The following is a 15,256-nucleotide window of genomic DNA, read 5'->3' as shown; positions in this document are numbered from 1 at the left end:
AAACAAAATTTCAAATTCAAATGAGGAAATTAGATTTACATAACTATTACATATATTTTGCAATCAGTATATTTCTTTGTGGCATCACAAAAGTCTTTGGCTTTTCACTGTGTTGTGAATCATAATCTCATGGTCTGTGAGTATAAGCAGAGCTTGAAAATTTCGTATTGTAGTGGATAGTGAGTAGGAAGCTTTCAAAAGATGTACCTCTGTGCAGAATGTAAGCTTCATTAAATATAGAATACACTCCCAATTAAATTTCCTATTTGCCAGTTAATAGGTATACTATGAAGATAGCTTATGAATGGTATTTTTCTTTGAACCAACAAATCTATCGTTTCAAGACAAAAATGTAGTGAAGTTTGGTGTGTGTGTATGTATGTATGTCTTACTTTTAAATTGTTCTACAGACTGAAGATAAAGTGGTGAAATTCAGAATCACCTTGTATAGGCCAAATTTGTATTGATGCATACCAATGCACTTCAGGCTTCAGCGCTCAGAAGCTGTATTGTTACTGCTGGAACAGAGACTTTTTTATTTTTATTCAATTTTGCATGGTGCCACACATAATGGGGTCCTAAATCTTTAACTGCTTTGATAATATAATTAATAATTCTTGCTCAATGTACAATAACTTTGTATGAGACCTGTAAACAAAGCTGTGCACCTTTGTTACTGTCTTTTCCAGTATTGCAAATGAACTAAATCCAGATGAAAGGGCAGAATTATTTTTAAAAACCTTTTTAAATCAACAGCAGAATACCAACTTGCTTTTCTGTAAAAATACACTCACATGAACAGTCTTCAAAACTGAAATTTAAAGTTTTCATGGAGACCTAAGCTACAGAAGTTCACTGTATCATAAAACATGAATGAGAAAAATACCATTTTCTGAGGACATAACATTTTCATGCACTTCAAGGGTGTTTCTTAGGTTCTACCTTTTATGATGTCTGACATAAAAGCTGTACAGCTGAGAATTGCACAAAAGTTTTCAAGTAGTCACAATGAAAAAGTCTTAAGTGTTTGCAAGTTCAGCCTGGATAGCTGGCACATAAAAACATAAAGCAGTCTCCAGACATAGTTCTTAAGAAATATGCTCTTGAGAGTAACAGCATACTAGGTTGTGTCAACAAGAACACAGCCAGTTGCTTATGGGAAGCGATTGTTCCCTGCTCAGCATTGGTTATACAATGAAAATTTTGGGTCCTTCAGTACAAGACCAATGTTAATGAGCTGAAGTGAGCTCAGCAGAACAACTCACATTGTTTGTGGACAGGAGCTCCTGTCCTGGGAGGTCAGTTTGAGGCAGTGAGGCTTGTCCAGGCTGGAGAAGCAGTTTTGAGGGGAGTTAAACCATAGAATCATAGATTCGTGGAATGGTTTGGGTCAGAAGGGACCATTTAAAGGTCATCTGTTTCAACCCCTCTTCAGTGAGCTGGGACATGATTATAGAATCATTAAGATTGGAAAAGACCTCCAAGATCATAGAGTCTTGGAGTCTTGCTGGTCAGAACCCTGTCCAAACTGACTGTGAATGTTTCCAGGGGTGGAGCATCTATCACCTCACTGGGAAACCACTGTCATTGTAAATGTCTTTCTTATATGTAGTCTGAATAGACCCTCTTTCAGTTCATAACCATTATTCCTGGTCCTATTGCAACAGGCCCTGCTAAAAAGTTTGTCCCTATTTACCTACAAGATCAATAACATTAACAGTGCATGGTGGGACAATGAAAGACAAGGGATATAGACTTTAACAAGAGAATGTTCATTTGGATGTAAAGAAAAAACTGAGTTCAGCCAGACACTGAAACGGGTTTTTCAGAGTGGCTCCATAGCTATGGTCTCCACAGCTTAAGGATTTCATGACCCGACTGTCTAAAGCTCTGAGCAAGCTAATATGACCTGATAGCTGACTCTACTTTGAGCAGGAGGTTGAATGTAGATGCCCTTTGAGGTCCCTTTCAATGTGAATGACTGATTCTGTGAATGATCAATGCAGATTTCCTACAAAGCAAATACTGGTGCAATAAAGATTTAATTAGTCTCTATTGAGTTGGATCTTGTCCAGCATGTTCCTAATGATTTTCCAGCTGCATTTTGAAAACCTATGTATGACATAGAGCAGTAGTAAACTGTGTTTAGCCTCTAGAATAATCAGAAGATGTGGATGCAACCAAGAAAAAAACTAGTTGCACCTGAGTAATTTTATTTCTGATTTGAGCATTACCGGACATCCAGACTCTTGTGTCTGGCCAGCTGGGGCTGGGGGTGAGAGGGTGAAGGGAAATAAAATGCTTCTGCCTTCTTTTGTTTTTTCCATCTTCCACTTCTCTCACTACAGAAATATGATTGTTACATTTCCTATGAGGCTGTGTCTTGGAGAAAATTATCCAAAGCATGGAAAGTTTGCTTTTTCATAATCTTCCCATGTATGAATCGCCAAGTTTGCTCAGAGTTTATCCATAATGGACCTACTATCAAATGGGAATGTTTCGAAAAATAATTTCTCTTTCAGTAGGGTCTTGTGCCCTCTTCTATTTGGAAATAAGAATTCTCTGTATCTCCCTACTAGTAGTATAGTACTTATATCAGCTTCAGTATTTAACACCCCACAGTGGATTGCAAAACAGGATTTAAAAAAATAAAATTGGCCCTGTTGGATCTTCCAAGACTCTTACAAGACTGCTAAAATCAATGTGCTCTAGTGAGAGATTTTGATAGAGTTAAGTAGGAAAATTGTTCCCTACCATCATCTTCCTATTTGTGAAAAAGAATATTGTTTGAATACAAGCATGGCAATGTTGACATTTGTTTAGCAAGAATCAATACCAACTACTACACATCTAATTTTAGTTCTAGGATGAATGGATTTTATTGCTAGTGTTTCTCTGTGTACTAGGATGTACAATATCATTCTTCCAAATGACAATCAGTTGTCTATTTTGTATTGAATTTTTTGTAATTTTGTTAGATGATTAGGTTAATCACCACCCTTCACTAGTGTGGTGATCATGATTTTTATTGATACAGCTGAGACTTTCAGAAAGAAATTATTTCATTCATTTGTATCTTGAGAAAGGTCGCATGTGGAAATAAGAATAAGAAAAAAGTGAGATCTACTTTTGCTGTAGTGTTATTCAACATATCTGTCATATTTGTTTTCTTATAGTGAAAGATTTTTTTTAAGACTGAATAGAAATGGTTTGCCAAAATGTCCAGAAAAGCCTGAAAGACACTGTTCTCTGTTTGTGGTGAGTTCTTCCTATTCTCAGTCTTTTTTTTGTGCTTTTTTTGTGGGTATTGAAAATAGAAGTTGGATTAAATTGTTATTCTGTGGTTGACTCAGAATTGCTCCCTAAGCTTGTACATTGTTATGAACATCAGCTCTAAAGGCTGGATTGAGGGGTTGCAGGGTATTGCCGAACTTCTAATTTGAATATTTTCTGGCGGTGTGTGGACACTCATCTAAACTTCCACGTAGGCATATGTACCAGTCTTTGTCCCTGCAACAAGGACCAGTTATTTTTCCTCCTTGTGCTTTTTACATCCAAACAATTGTTTGTGCAGCACTCTCTGTACTTTTGGAATATTTGGAATTGCAGAAATGTGTCACTGCTGTTCAAAGCACACAGCAAGTCTCTTGTGCCCTTCTACTGATTTTGCTGTATTACAGCAAATTCTAACCATGATATTTTAGGACAGTCATTTTGAGTGCATGACCACCAATTTAAAGTGTTGAAGGGATAATTTGTTAATGCTGTATAAATGAACTCACTGTTCATTTATCACTTTCACTGGCAGTGAAAGCAGTGTGTACAGATCTCTTTAAATGTCGCATTTTAATTGGGAGTCAGAAATAATGAGGTTCTGATCTTGTGCAGGATTTGGGTAGCAGTGAACTCAGGAAGGACATCTATATCACTGTGCACATTATCCGAATAGGTAGGTATAATCTTATATTTGTTAGACATATGACAGTAAATAGAAGAAAACTGCTTGGAGTCAGCTTTGGGATTTGTTATATTAGCTAGACCTTTGAATAATTTTTTGGAAAAGAAAATGCCTGGGTTTTGATAGAAAAATTGCTTTAGATTTCTCAGCATTGTCTTATAGTATTTATAAAGTGTACTCAGTGCTAATTGAGTTTAGAGGCAGGATACTTTGTTACTATCACAAAACAAAATTAAAGTGTCAAATATGAATTGTGTTAAGATGATGGACTTGTCATTGAATCCATTCTTGTTCCCAAGTGTAATTTCAAGCATCCTTTGTTCAAAGAAAAATTTACCCGGACGTTTAATGTACCTAATTAGTATATAGTAGCTGATGTAAATCTGACACGGTTCAGATGAATTTTATCTTCTCCCTGACCTCTTTCAAAAGGAGGAGAGGGAAAGAAATGGACAATGTTTCATAATAATTTTAATCCCTGATGCTATAGACAGATATCAAGTCCTCTAGAACAAAGTGAAGGAGAAGAAAAGTGTATATTTGTGTTAGGTATTTATTTTAGGAAGTTATCCTCTGGGCTGTACTGATGTGAAACAATAATCTTCAGGTCTACTTCTGACCTCTTAGATATATTGTTTTCTTTGTAAACTGTCTGTAGTGCATCAGGGCAGTACTATATATAACTTCTCTTCCTATTTTTGAAAGATATTTTGGTTTGAAATATAGGTCACTAACTTGTGCTGAGTTCAGAAACAACTTGTTACAAAGTTAATGTTATTTTACAGCTTTGAGGAATAATTTTTCCTTGAATGTTCATACTGGTTTGCTATTTCTTAAAAATATTGTGTTTCATTTTTATTGGCAAGGATTCAAAAAAGATATGCTAAACTCTGATGTAAGTATATTTGTGAAGAATAAATGTTTTAAAAAAACAATAATGAGTAGAATTTTTCCAGTTGTATAATATTCAAATATATTCTCAGTCAATTTTATAAATGAATGACTGAAATATTAAAAAATTAAAATCACATTTATATGCTGCATGGTGTGAAAATGAACAATTGCTCTCCAAGCTGCTCTGATGCATAGGAATATTTGGAGGAGACATTGCCCTGCAGCAACTGCAACCATAGGGTTTTTTTGTCAGAAATTAGGACTTGGTGGGAAAGATACATAGCTGGCAGTGCACAATTGAATAAAATGTCTAGAAAGATGGCAGTTTCAAATGCCAGGAACACATTGAGGAGATTGATCAAATGTATTTATATCAAATAGAAAAGGCTAGGAAAAATATTTTTTTCAAATCTCTTTCCCTTGACTGCCTTCTTTCTTTCTTTATCATAATTTGTTCTTCAGCCCTTTGTCATCTTTTCTCCCTGTATTTCATCTCTACTTGATTTTTCTTCAACTGGTCAATTATCCCATTGCTTGCTAGTTGCCTATCTGGAAACAGCATTTGATTACTAATTTGTAATGGCTCAATCACAATACCTCTCACATGTAACAACAATCATAGCAAAATAATTCTTCCCAGACAGCAAATGTTGAACAGTCTGTCATGTCCAAATTCTACATTTAATTTGGTAGTGTCATGAGCTTGCTATCACTGGGTATCACAAAGTATTGTTTGTTGAGTGGAGGTCATGAGAGGATGAGCAGAACCTCTGGTCTAAGACCATGCAAGATCACCACATATGTAGTGGACTTCCGCGACCATTTGTTGTCTGAATGCAGTTTAAAGATGGACCAGGTTCCCAATGATTACCCTTGGCATTGGCTGCTTAGATGCTGAACTGGATTGCTTGCTGCCTCCCTTCTGTGGTTTGAAGAGAGACAGTTCTGTGGATTGCGCATCAAATATGTGTTTTGTTTGGCAGGACGAATGGGAGCTGGAGAAAAGAAAAATGCCTGCAATGTACAATATAGACGGCCCTTTGGCTGTGCAGTCCTCAGTATTGCAGATTTACTGGCAGGAGATTCAAAGGATGACCTTGTCTTGAAAGTCTATATGTAAGTAGTGCTTTTTTCTTAATTTTTGGAAGTACCTTAGAGTCAGTCTGCAGCAGAAGCAGTGGTGTTAAGTGCAGTGTGAGTAAATAGCTATAGCTCCTTTCTGTTCCAAAAAAAGATGTAGTAGTAGCTAATTTTTTTTTGGTCACAGTGTGGAAATTTTGGCTAGTTCTACAGATGTGTTTATAAAGTGGGATAATATTAAAGATAAAGGTTACATCTTTTTAGATATTTGTGTATGTTTCAGCATTTTTCACATCCTTCTGGAGCTCTCTTTTTTATGGTAACATAAAGTGCTTTTAGGACTTATTTAAATGCCTTGTGCTTCCTAGGCAGCTAGTGGAAGTACTTTTTAACTACAGAAAAAAGCAGGCAGAGTATCTTTTTGTGAAATGAAGCAATTATATAATAGGAATAACAAAGGTATAAAAGACATTTAGTGCTGGAGAATGAAAAATCAAAAGTAGATTTAAAAATGAATGGTTGGTTAAATAGTGGATTTTGGCTATAGTAATTGGAAGAAAGTTCAATTTTCTAGTAGCAACATAATGCATGTAATTTCCTGATGATCTTGGACATTATAATAAGAACTGTTTTGTGAAGTGGTCTATTCTAAGTACGTATACCTGGGACACATATTGTCATGCACATGAGAAAGTTCTGCCCCTCGCAGGGTTAGCACTCAAATCTCAAAGGCTTGGAATTCTTTCAGGCAGCCTTTCTCCTTTCCTCTGTATCTGTATTGAATTAGAACTGCTGGAATCAGTGTTGCAGAAAAGCAATATAGTGTAAAATGTGGGCTGGCTCTTATTTAGACTCCCAGGACATTGAAGTCAGATAAATGTTCGCTGTTGGTTAAAAAATTGTTAGGTTTGTCTACTTATTATATTGATGGTGTTTTGTTGTTGTTTTTTTTTTTTTTTTAATTTTACCTGTTTGTTTTGAAATAACAAAAACAGTGGAAGAAATATCACTCAAGATCATATTTGGTGCTAAGGCTAACTTCAGTCTAGACTTTGAAGAGTGAGCATTAGAACATCGAGTATTCATTAGAACATTAGAGTGTTCATTAGATCATTGTCAAATTTTCCTTATGGAAAACCAGCTATTTCCTAAATGTATACTGAAATGTAAATTGCTCTTTCAATGACTACCTCCTGAAGATTACATCCTATTTTGAATAACTTTGAAGTGTTTAGCACAGTTTTCTAAGATCAGCTCTGAGTCCTGTTTCCCCCTGAGTGTCACAAGATAGATTTCTGTATGGTTTAGTGCTAAAGGATAGATCTATACAGCAATGAACTTGGTCATGACTGAATTGCTTAGCATAATTGCTCCTGTCTTTCTCCCATCCTTATATGAAGCAAGTATTTCATGGTGCCTTTCTCAAATGATAAGAGCACTTATTCCTGCCATTGGGACAGGCAGTTTCATGGGGCTTTGTTAACTCCTATTCCATTTTTGTTTCATGAATTAAAGAGGATTTTTTAAGGAATATGTTGTGAAGCTGATCTGATAAACATATGTTCCCATTTCAGAATTAAGAAAGTTATAATTTTTCTAGGTGCAACACAGAGAGTGACTGGTATCAGATCCATGAAAATATCATTAAAAAGCTGAATGCACGTTACAATTTGACAGGCTCCAATGCAGGTGAGTAATTAGCCACCTTTCTGTTTGCATTCTTTGGGGTTTCTTAGTTTGCAAATGAAGTAGCTCTGTTTTGGAAGGACGAATGTGTAAGAAACATAAAATAGTCAGGTGAAAATGTACAATACTGCTGTTCATGTGCACATGTAAGAAAAAAAGTCACTGAATTTTCTTCAAGGAACTATGTAATATAAACTATGCTTATTCTGTGCTGAGGAGCTACAGCTTGCTGTTCACGTGGGGCTGATCAAACTATTGATCCATATTGCTTAACATTTCTGCTTCACATTTTCATCAGGAATGAAATTTACCGGTGACATTATTGTCATGGTTTAGGAATGGTATTTAGTACTCCCACTAAAAAGAAAACCACAGGCCACTCCCCTCCTCCAGTGAGAGAGACAAAAGGCGGAGATTACAGGTTGAGATAAGAACAATTTACTGGAAACAGCAATAAGATATGGGAAATAAACAGTAAAAGCAAGAATATAAATAACTAAAGTGTACAAAAGAGGGTGTCGCCAAGGACCCCAGATGACAATGGCTGATGGGTTTCCCCATCCCACTCCGACCCAAAGCCATACCTTCCCTCATGGAAGTGAGAGTCCCTTACTTGTGACATGAGGTAGTATAGAATAACAACCTGTACATGCCCACACTTCTCCAGACCCCACCCCCTTACGGCTACTGCAGAGAAATTAATTCTGTCCTGGCCAAACCCAGGACAATTAAAATTAAATATTAAACTTAAAAAAAAAATTAATTGGGAGCTATCATTATGATCTGCATTCCTTCTGGTAGCTCTGCATTCCAGCTGAGCAAGATATAGGTTGTTATTTAGGAACTTACAGTAGTCTTCCACAGTCAGCTCTATGTTACTGGAACTGTCATTGAAATAAATTTGTGTGTGAGACTTGAGGGATGGGAGACAACTGACCTTTGCTATTATGAGATGGTGGTTTGGCCCATAGGAGATGTTGAATTTACAGTTTTTCTTGTTTTCTTTTTCAATATCAACTTGCTAACTTTTTCTCAATTCTGTCATCCAAACATGTAGTCAAACTAGAAAAGAAACCTGAAATGGAGGCTTATAAGTCTATTGTACTTGTATTCAAATATTGTTTTGTCCCTGTGAAGTGTTAATTAGTTGAAATATGAGTATAGAAAAATCTCATCTTCCAGGTTCCAGTATGCTGTAATCCCTTTCATGTAGTAGACTTCATGTTTCTTTAACTTGATTTCATGCATAACGTTAGTCTTGAAAATGTATGTTTAACAGTCTTTAGTGGATAACCAAGAAGCACATAAAAGCTCATGTTATTTATCAAGACTGAAGTTATGTATTTAACCACTTCTGATCCTATATATATATATATATATATACACACACACACATATATTTATGTTTTAGAATATCGTGAATCTTATTGGACAATAAATATAAAAATCATGTAGTGAAAATAAAAGGGCACATTACCGAGTAAGTATAATATTGGGCTTCTTAAAAATGTTATTCATAGTAATGAAGAACAAACTTCCTCTTGGATCATTCTGACTGTCCATGCAATACGTACTTACACTGTGATACATTACTTATCCTATTTTTCTCTCATAACAATGTTCAACATAAAAGACCTGTGGGGCATGATTTTTTTTCCAGATTGCAGAGGGCTGGAAACTAAACCTAGCAAATGGAAGATCAGTAACATTCTGAAAAGGGCTGTCAGGGTGAGGGAAGAGCAGCACAGAATTCCAGTAGTGCATTTGAAGATTGGAGAGGGAAAGAGGAAGTGAGTGGTAATGTCACTTTGAGTACTGAGCAACTAAAAGATGAACTATGAAAGGTTATTTTTATTGCACACATGAAATTCATTCTTCTGCGACTCCTTAGCAGCTTGAAAAAGCTCTGCAAGGCTTTAGCAATATGTTCAGATACTTCTGCTGACACCTCATGGAAAATATTGTTGTTACACTACTTTTTATTTTTCATTTGCTGTCTTTTTTTGTAATAGCATTGAGTGACTGGTTCTGAAGCCTCATTAGCTTTGTTTACCACCTTGTCAGAAAAGGAGAAAACCTTGCATTACAGGAGACATGTCTTTTCTCTCCCTTAGGAACTGTTGTAGGTATGAGCGAAATGTAGGAAAACTTGAATTTTTGGCTTGTATCACACTGCCCTTTTAAAATCACCTTGAAAAGACTTAGGAAAGGAAATGCAGTAAACAAACAACAGCAAAGATGCTTCAGACTATTTTCTATCCTCTAGGCTTCTTCCCTCTTCATATTCTGTCCTGTACAGTTTCTTTTCAACTCAAGAGATTTTACACCAAGTCTTTAGTTTCCACAAATTGTTGTTTCACTACTGAAATAGTTTATCAGATAGTTCATAATATTCTTCAGGAAAAAAAATTCTTCCAGTTTTCTATGTCAAACTAAAAAGGAACTCAAAACATACTTTGAGTGTCTTGCATGTAAAACACATAGTGACAGACTATAGCATCTGTATTTAGCACTCAAACCTCTGCTGCTCAAAAACTACTTTTCTACTTCAACCCATGACAGTTCTTAAGTACAGAATCCGCTTGGATCTTATTCTCAGCTTGTGTCTAAAAAGGATCAAATAAAGGCAAATCACTGTCATTTCCTACTAAAGCCCAGAAAGGAGCACTGGACAGATGTTTGTCCCCTTTTTTCAGTGGTGCAGGAATGGAAGGGACTCAGTCTCATGGATGATTTACTATTCTTTGCTGAGGTGGGAACTGGAATGCGTTTTCCGCATGAGTTTCCAATCTAACAGAGACTGGAGTAGCAGGGAGTGGATGCAATTACCATTCACTACTAGTCTTTGCAGCTGGTGTGAGGTATTGGCTTACTGGAAAACACCTGGTTGCCTGGTGTAGGAGATCAAACTGTTACTGCAAAGGCCAAATTGTACAGTTTTTGCTGCATTTATTAGCACTGTTATTTCTTTCACTGAGTTTGTAGGATTTGTAGACTAAATACTACTAGATCTAGGTGACTTTGTAATTATTAAACAAACCAGGTTTCAGTAATATATGGAGCAGAGCTGGCTGTAAAATGTACTTTTCCTATAATATTTTTTTCTTAGAATTAGAAGCTAGTTGCTTTGTTTTAAAATGCAAAAAGCAGTGGAAAAATTAATATTCCTGCATAGACATCACACCTAATTGCATCAGTCTTGTGAGGAAAATAGCACATTTCTATTTTTGTATCTCTAGGACCAGAGATTCTGATTTGGAAAAGAATTTTCAGTCTGTCTCGCATATCCCAGAGGAGCATGCTAATTGCTTGACTTCTCTGACTTCCCTTCAGGAACTATTCAACTTTGTATATGATCTGAAAATATTCATTATACCATGGGGAATGTTAAAGTGCTCTAAAGCCTGCCAAGTAGTCTGTGATTTTTTTAAGTGTGATCTGTATTCATGTCCTCTTAGCAAATCCTATAGAGGAGGGATTTAAACCTGAGTCTCATGTTACATGTGAATATTCCCCCCACTGAGTTACCTTATAAAAATCATATTTAAAAATCAATGAAAAATGCACAGCAAATTTCTTTTGCTTCACATTCCTTTGAGAAGGACTGTAGCTTAGTTTCAGGGGGATGCAAGACATACCGTTTTTCTCTGCTTTTTACTTTAGGCTCCTAATGGTCTCATGTGTAAGCTTCAATTTAGATTTCCTTATCACAAATCTTGAAAAGCTGCATCTGCCTGATGCAGTAATTCTTGAGAACTGATACAAGGATACATGTGCTTTTTGGTTGTTACTGCAAAGGAGGTGAAAATCCTTTCAAATCTTATAGAGATTAAATTACTCATGTAAGAAGTTATAAACATATCTAGCTGCTATGTAGCTTTGAACTCTTGTGTGGATTCCACAAAAATAGCTAAGGTAGTGGGAAAGTCTTTTCCTGTGCCATTATCTTGGAATGTTCTGATGAACTGGACAGGAATAATGTGACCTAATTGCATGTTTACTGAACCTCTCAGTGTGGTGTATCCTCTGATAGCAATGCCAGACTTACTTTACAACTCCGCTGGAACCACTGTTAATTACACATTAATTGATGGAAGTGCCTAAAACTTTAGAAGAAACACATTCAAAATGTTGGGATTTCTCTTCCCACTCTTGGCTCCAGCATGATTTCTTCCTTTTTTTTTTTTTTTTGAATACAGCAGCATTAATTTTTTAGCTGTTGCGTAAAGGGTCAAAATACATCTCTTGAAAAATCTACATAAATCCTCATGTATTCAGTTTGGGTCTTAAAAAGAATGAAGTTGGAAATTACTGTATTGTATCTACAAGTTGTCAGGAACATGAATGTTTAAATATGGTGAAGGCAAGACCTGAATTGGGAGGCTATTTTTAAGACAAATCCAGGTTGTGGTTTGATTTGTAAAAGATTGTCTTAAGTCTGTCAGCCACAAATTGTTCATTTCTTTCTTTAGAAGAGAAAGATGCACAATTTACTTTTTCAAATTAATAGTTTACTGTCTGCATTAAATTCAAACTTATTTCCGTGTACCTGTGCAAAAATCAGCAGGCAGAGGGTTATCCAAGGTGATGCTGCCTAACAAAAGGAGACTGGTCAATAAATGGGCAACAGCACAGTACCCTGATTGAAGCATGGGGGACTTGAATCCCATGTGTTGACAGATGTTTGCTAAGAATACTGTCATGAGGTAAGACAATCTGTGATCTTAAGGTGGAAAGTTATTCATCAGATCATGCGGTAAGTTAGGCTGGAAGGGTCCTCAGGAGGTTACGTGGTCCAACACCAGCTCAAAGAGGAACCAACTTCAAAGTGAGATCTAACTTTTTTGAAGTTCAGTGAGGTTGCTCACTCAAAGGCAAATTTCATTACACTGCTGTCATTTTAATTCAACAAATCCAAAGTAAGGTAGACCAGCCCAGTGCATGAACTCATCTGACAAGATTCGAGTTCTGAGACAAGTGTGGCAATGGAGGCAGTTGGATAGAAACAGTGGTATGTGCTTTGGGGCATTATATGCCTTCTCATGCCTATTTACCTTCAGCAGCTGTTTGGTGCTCTAATAATATAATTTCTCCATGGTTACTGTTGAACACTGAGAAATTTAAAGAAAGATATACTTTGATCTCCTATTTCAAAGTGAGCTTTGGCTTACAAATTCCTTGATTTGAAGGAGGAAACCTGTTAGGGTCATTATTTACCTTGCAGTAGAGAAACTACAGAGGCCCCTTAACCAAGTAGCATAATTTTTTCACACTTGGTAAGATGAAAAACGCAAGAGATCAAATACAGCAGGGAATTGGTAGCTCAGTATAAGTTTACAGAGTACAATATTTCTCGGAATAGAGCTATGGTAACTTTAAAGTATTTTCTAGATACCAGAAGTAGCGTAACTGTGCTTGCATGACACTATCCCAGCAGGTCACAGCATTACCACTCAGAGTTCTTGCAAGGAGAGCTTTTTTTTCTGTGAATCAGTGCAAGAAATGTTGGATGGGAAGCAAAATGTGCATTCCCTGCTGGGAGCAGCTATGGGTTTTAGCCACAAAAAGGAAGCATAGGCTCACAGTGGACAATTGACTGGAGCAATGACTGGGAAAAAATGAGGAGGAATGATAGCAGGAGTGGTAACATATACTTGACAGAAGATAAAACAGAATGAAGTACCTAACTTTCAGGTTACTCCTGAGCGTATAATTAATCACAGAAAAGTTTTCTGATGTTTGTATTTTATCAGCAGGGTTCTCAGATGTCAGCAGTGCTTTGAAATGTGTTTTTTATCTGCACATCACTAACATTTAAACAGGAAGTGCAGTTGTTTAATTACTGTAGTTCTAGGACAATTTATAAATCTGTCAATTTTAATCTTTGTTACGTTTTGTGACAAGGAGATTATGTGTATTCCAGTTTGATATGTTTAAGAATTAGTTGTCACTGAAGGCTGCTATTTGAAATACATTTAAAATAAGAATAGTGCTTATATATGCTTCACTAAGTACACAAGGAATTAAGGCATTCCTTTTTGTTCCCAACAAATGCTAAAGCTGGAAGATTAAACATGTAGAGAATTTTGCACATAAATTGTTGTTCTGAGATCGTTTGTCCCTGAATGACAACTTCAACATATAAAAAAGCTTGTTTTAGAACAGGTTTTTAGACAAGGATTTGTAGAATTTTACTTTTTCATGTACTTTTTACAAGATGGATGATGTTCAGCCATCTTCCCTAAAACCCTTTTCCCAAAATCATGGGTAGCCTAATCTAGCATGTAATATTAATTATGGAAGTTTTGGGAAAATATATTAATCCTTAAAGGTGGCGGACTTATAGACCAGTCAGACGTAATTTTGTACATTTTTATGGCAGTTTTAGCTTTTGTTGTTGCTTGTGAATGTTCTGACTTTGCAATAAGGACTTCAAAAGCAAGTTGAAGGTAGATTTTTAGTGCAGTTATCTTCAAGTATTCTTCATAAAGCATGGCTTGTAGTCTGTGCTGGAGATAAGGGCTCCAATAAAATTAAATTCATATTGTTCTCTTGGGTATTGCTAAAAGGTTTGTTTTTAGAGAAGAATGAAAAACGTGCCATTGTGACACTGTCAGAGAGATCTTATATCCAGTAAAAGCTATGATTTGTTGTTCATCTCAGTACTGCGATTAGAGAATCATAGAATCATTTAGGTTGGGAAAGACCTGTAAGATCATTGAGACCAACTGTTAACCCAGCACTGCCAAGTCCACCACTAAACCCTGCCCCTAAGTGCCACATCTCTGGGTCTTTTAGATATCTCCAGGGATGGTGACTCAACCACTTCTCTGGGCAGCCCTTTCTAATGCTTGACAACCCTTTCCATGAAGATTTTTTTCTTAATATCCAATCTAAGCCTCCCCTGGTAGAACTGGAGGCAGTTTGCTCTTATCACTTATAACCTTGAGAGTAGACACCCTCTCCCACCTCATTGCAACCTCCTTTCTGGTAGTTGTAGAGAGTGATAAGGTCTCCTCTGAGCTTCCTTGTCTCCAGACTAAACAACCCCAACTCCCTCAGCTGGTCTTAGTAAAACTTTAGCTCCAGACCCTTCACCAGTTTTGTTGCCCTTCTCTGGACATGCTCCAGCACCTCAATGTATTTCTTGTAGTGAGGAGCCCAAAACTGAACACAGGATTTAAGGTGCAGCCCCACCAGTGCTGAATACCGGGGCTGGATCCCTGCCCTGGTCCTGCTGGCCATGCTGTTTCTGTGCGTGATTGAAATGACACTCGATTTAAACCCAGAAATTCCTAGGTAAGGCTACATAATGACAATAGCTGGGTCATATTTTCATCTTGGAGTTGGATTATGTTTTAGTATTGAGGTTTTTATAAGCCCTTTCCAAAAATTCATTCTGCTTGTTACTGTTGGATAATGTTGACTTCATTTTATGTACTAAAAGAATAAAAAGTCATAACACTATTTCAAATAATAAATTATAGACCATATATGCATGATTTTAGCTCCTTCAAGAGTTGTATTTACAAATGCTTTACAATTTTCACCTAGGTTTTTATGATTTGCTTTTTAACATTTTGTTTAGGTACCAGTTAAACATTGTCTGTTTCTTTATTTGAAGTAAGAGACATAATT

General features: G+C 36.4%; 1 protein-coding gene across 5 annotated transcripts in view; it reads left to right on the top strand.

Annotated features, from left to right (window-relative positions):
- The window catches only part of DOCK4 (dedicator of cytokinesis 4), a 245,517-nt gene that overhangs the window by 123,670 nt on the left and 106,591 nt on the right, over window positions 1–15,256 (top strand). For 4 of the 5 annotated variants that reach the window (XM_051795356.1, XM_051795355.1, XM_051795358.1 and 1 more), the window contains exons 9-12: window positions 3,177–3,258; window positions 3,889–3,949; window positions 5,836–5,968; window positions 7,533–7,621. In XM_051795356.1, coding sequence (XP_051651316.1) covers window positions 3,177–3,258; window positions 3,889–3,949; window positions 5,836–5,968; window positions 7,533–7,621 — 365 coding nt within the window. The remainder of the gene's footprint in view (window positions 1–3,176; window positions 3,259–3,888; window positions 3,950–5,835; window positions 5,969–7,532; window positions 7,622–15,256) is intronic. The other variant, XM_051795359.1, reaches the window with a different exon arrangement.

This window comes from Manacus candei, unplaced genomic scaffold (assembly GCF_025592945.1).
Source record: "Manacus candei isolate 608988 ecotype Guabito, Panama unplaced genomic scaffold, ASM2559294v1 h1tg000043l, whole genome shotgun sequence".
In the NCBI taxonomy this organism is placed as follows: domain Eukaryota; kingdom Metazoa; phylum Chordata; class Aves; order Passeriformes; family Pipridae; genus Manacus; species Manacus candei.
This window is presented reverse-complemented; position numbering and strand designations above follow the sequence as displayed.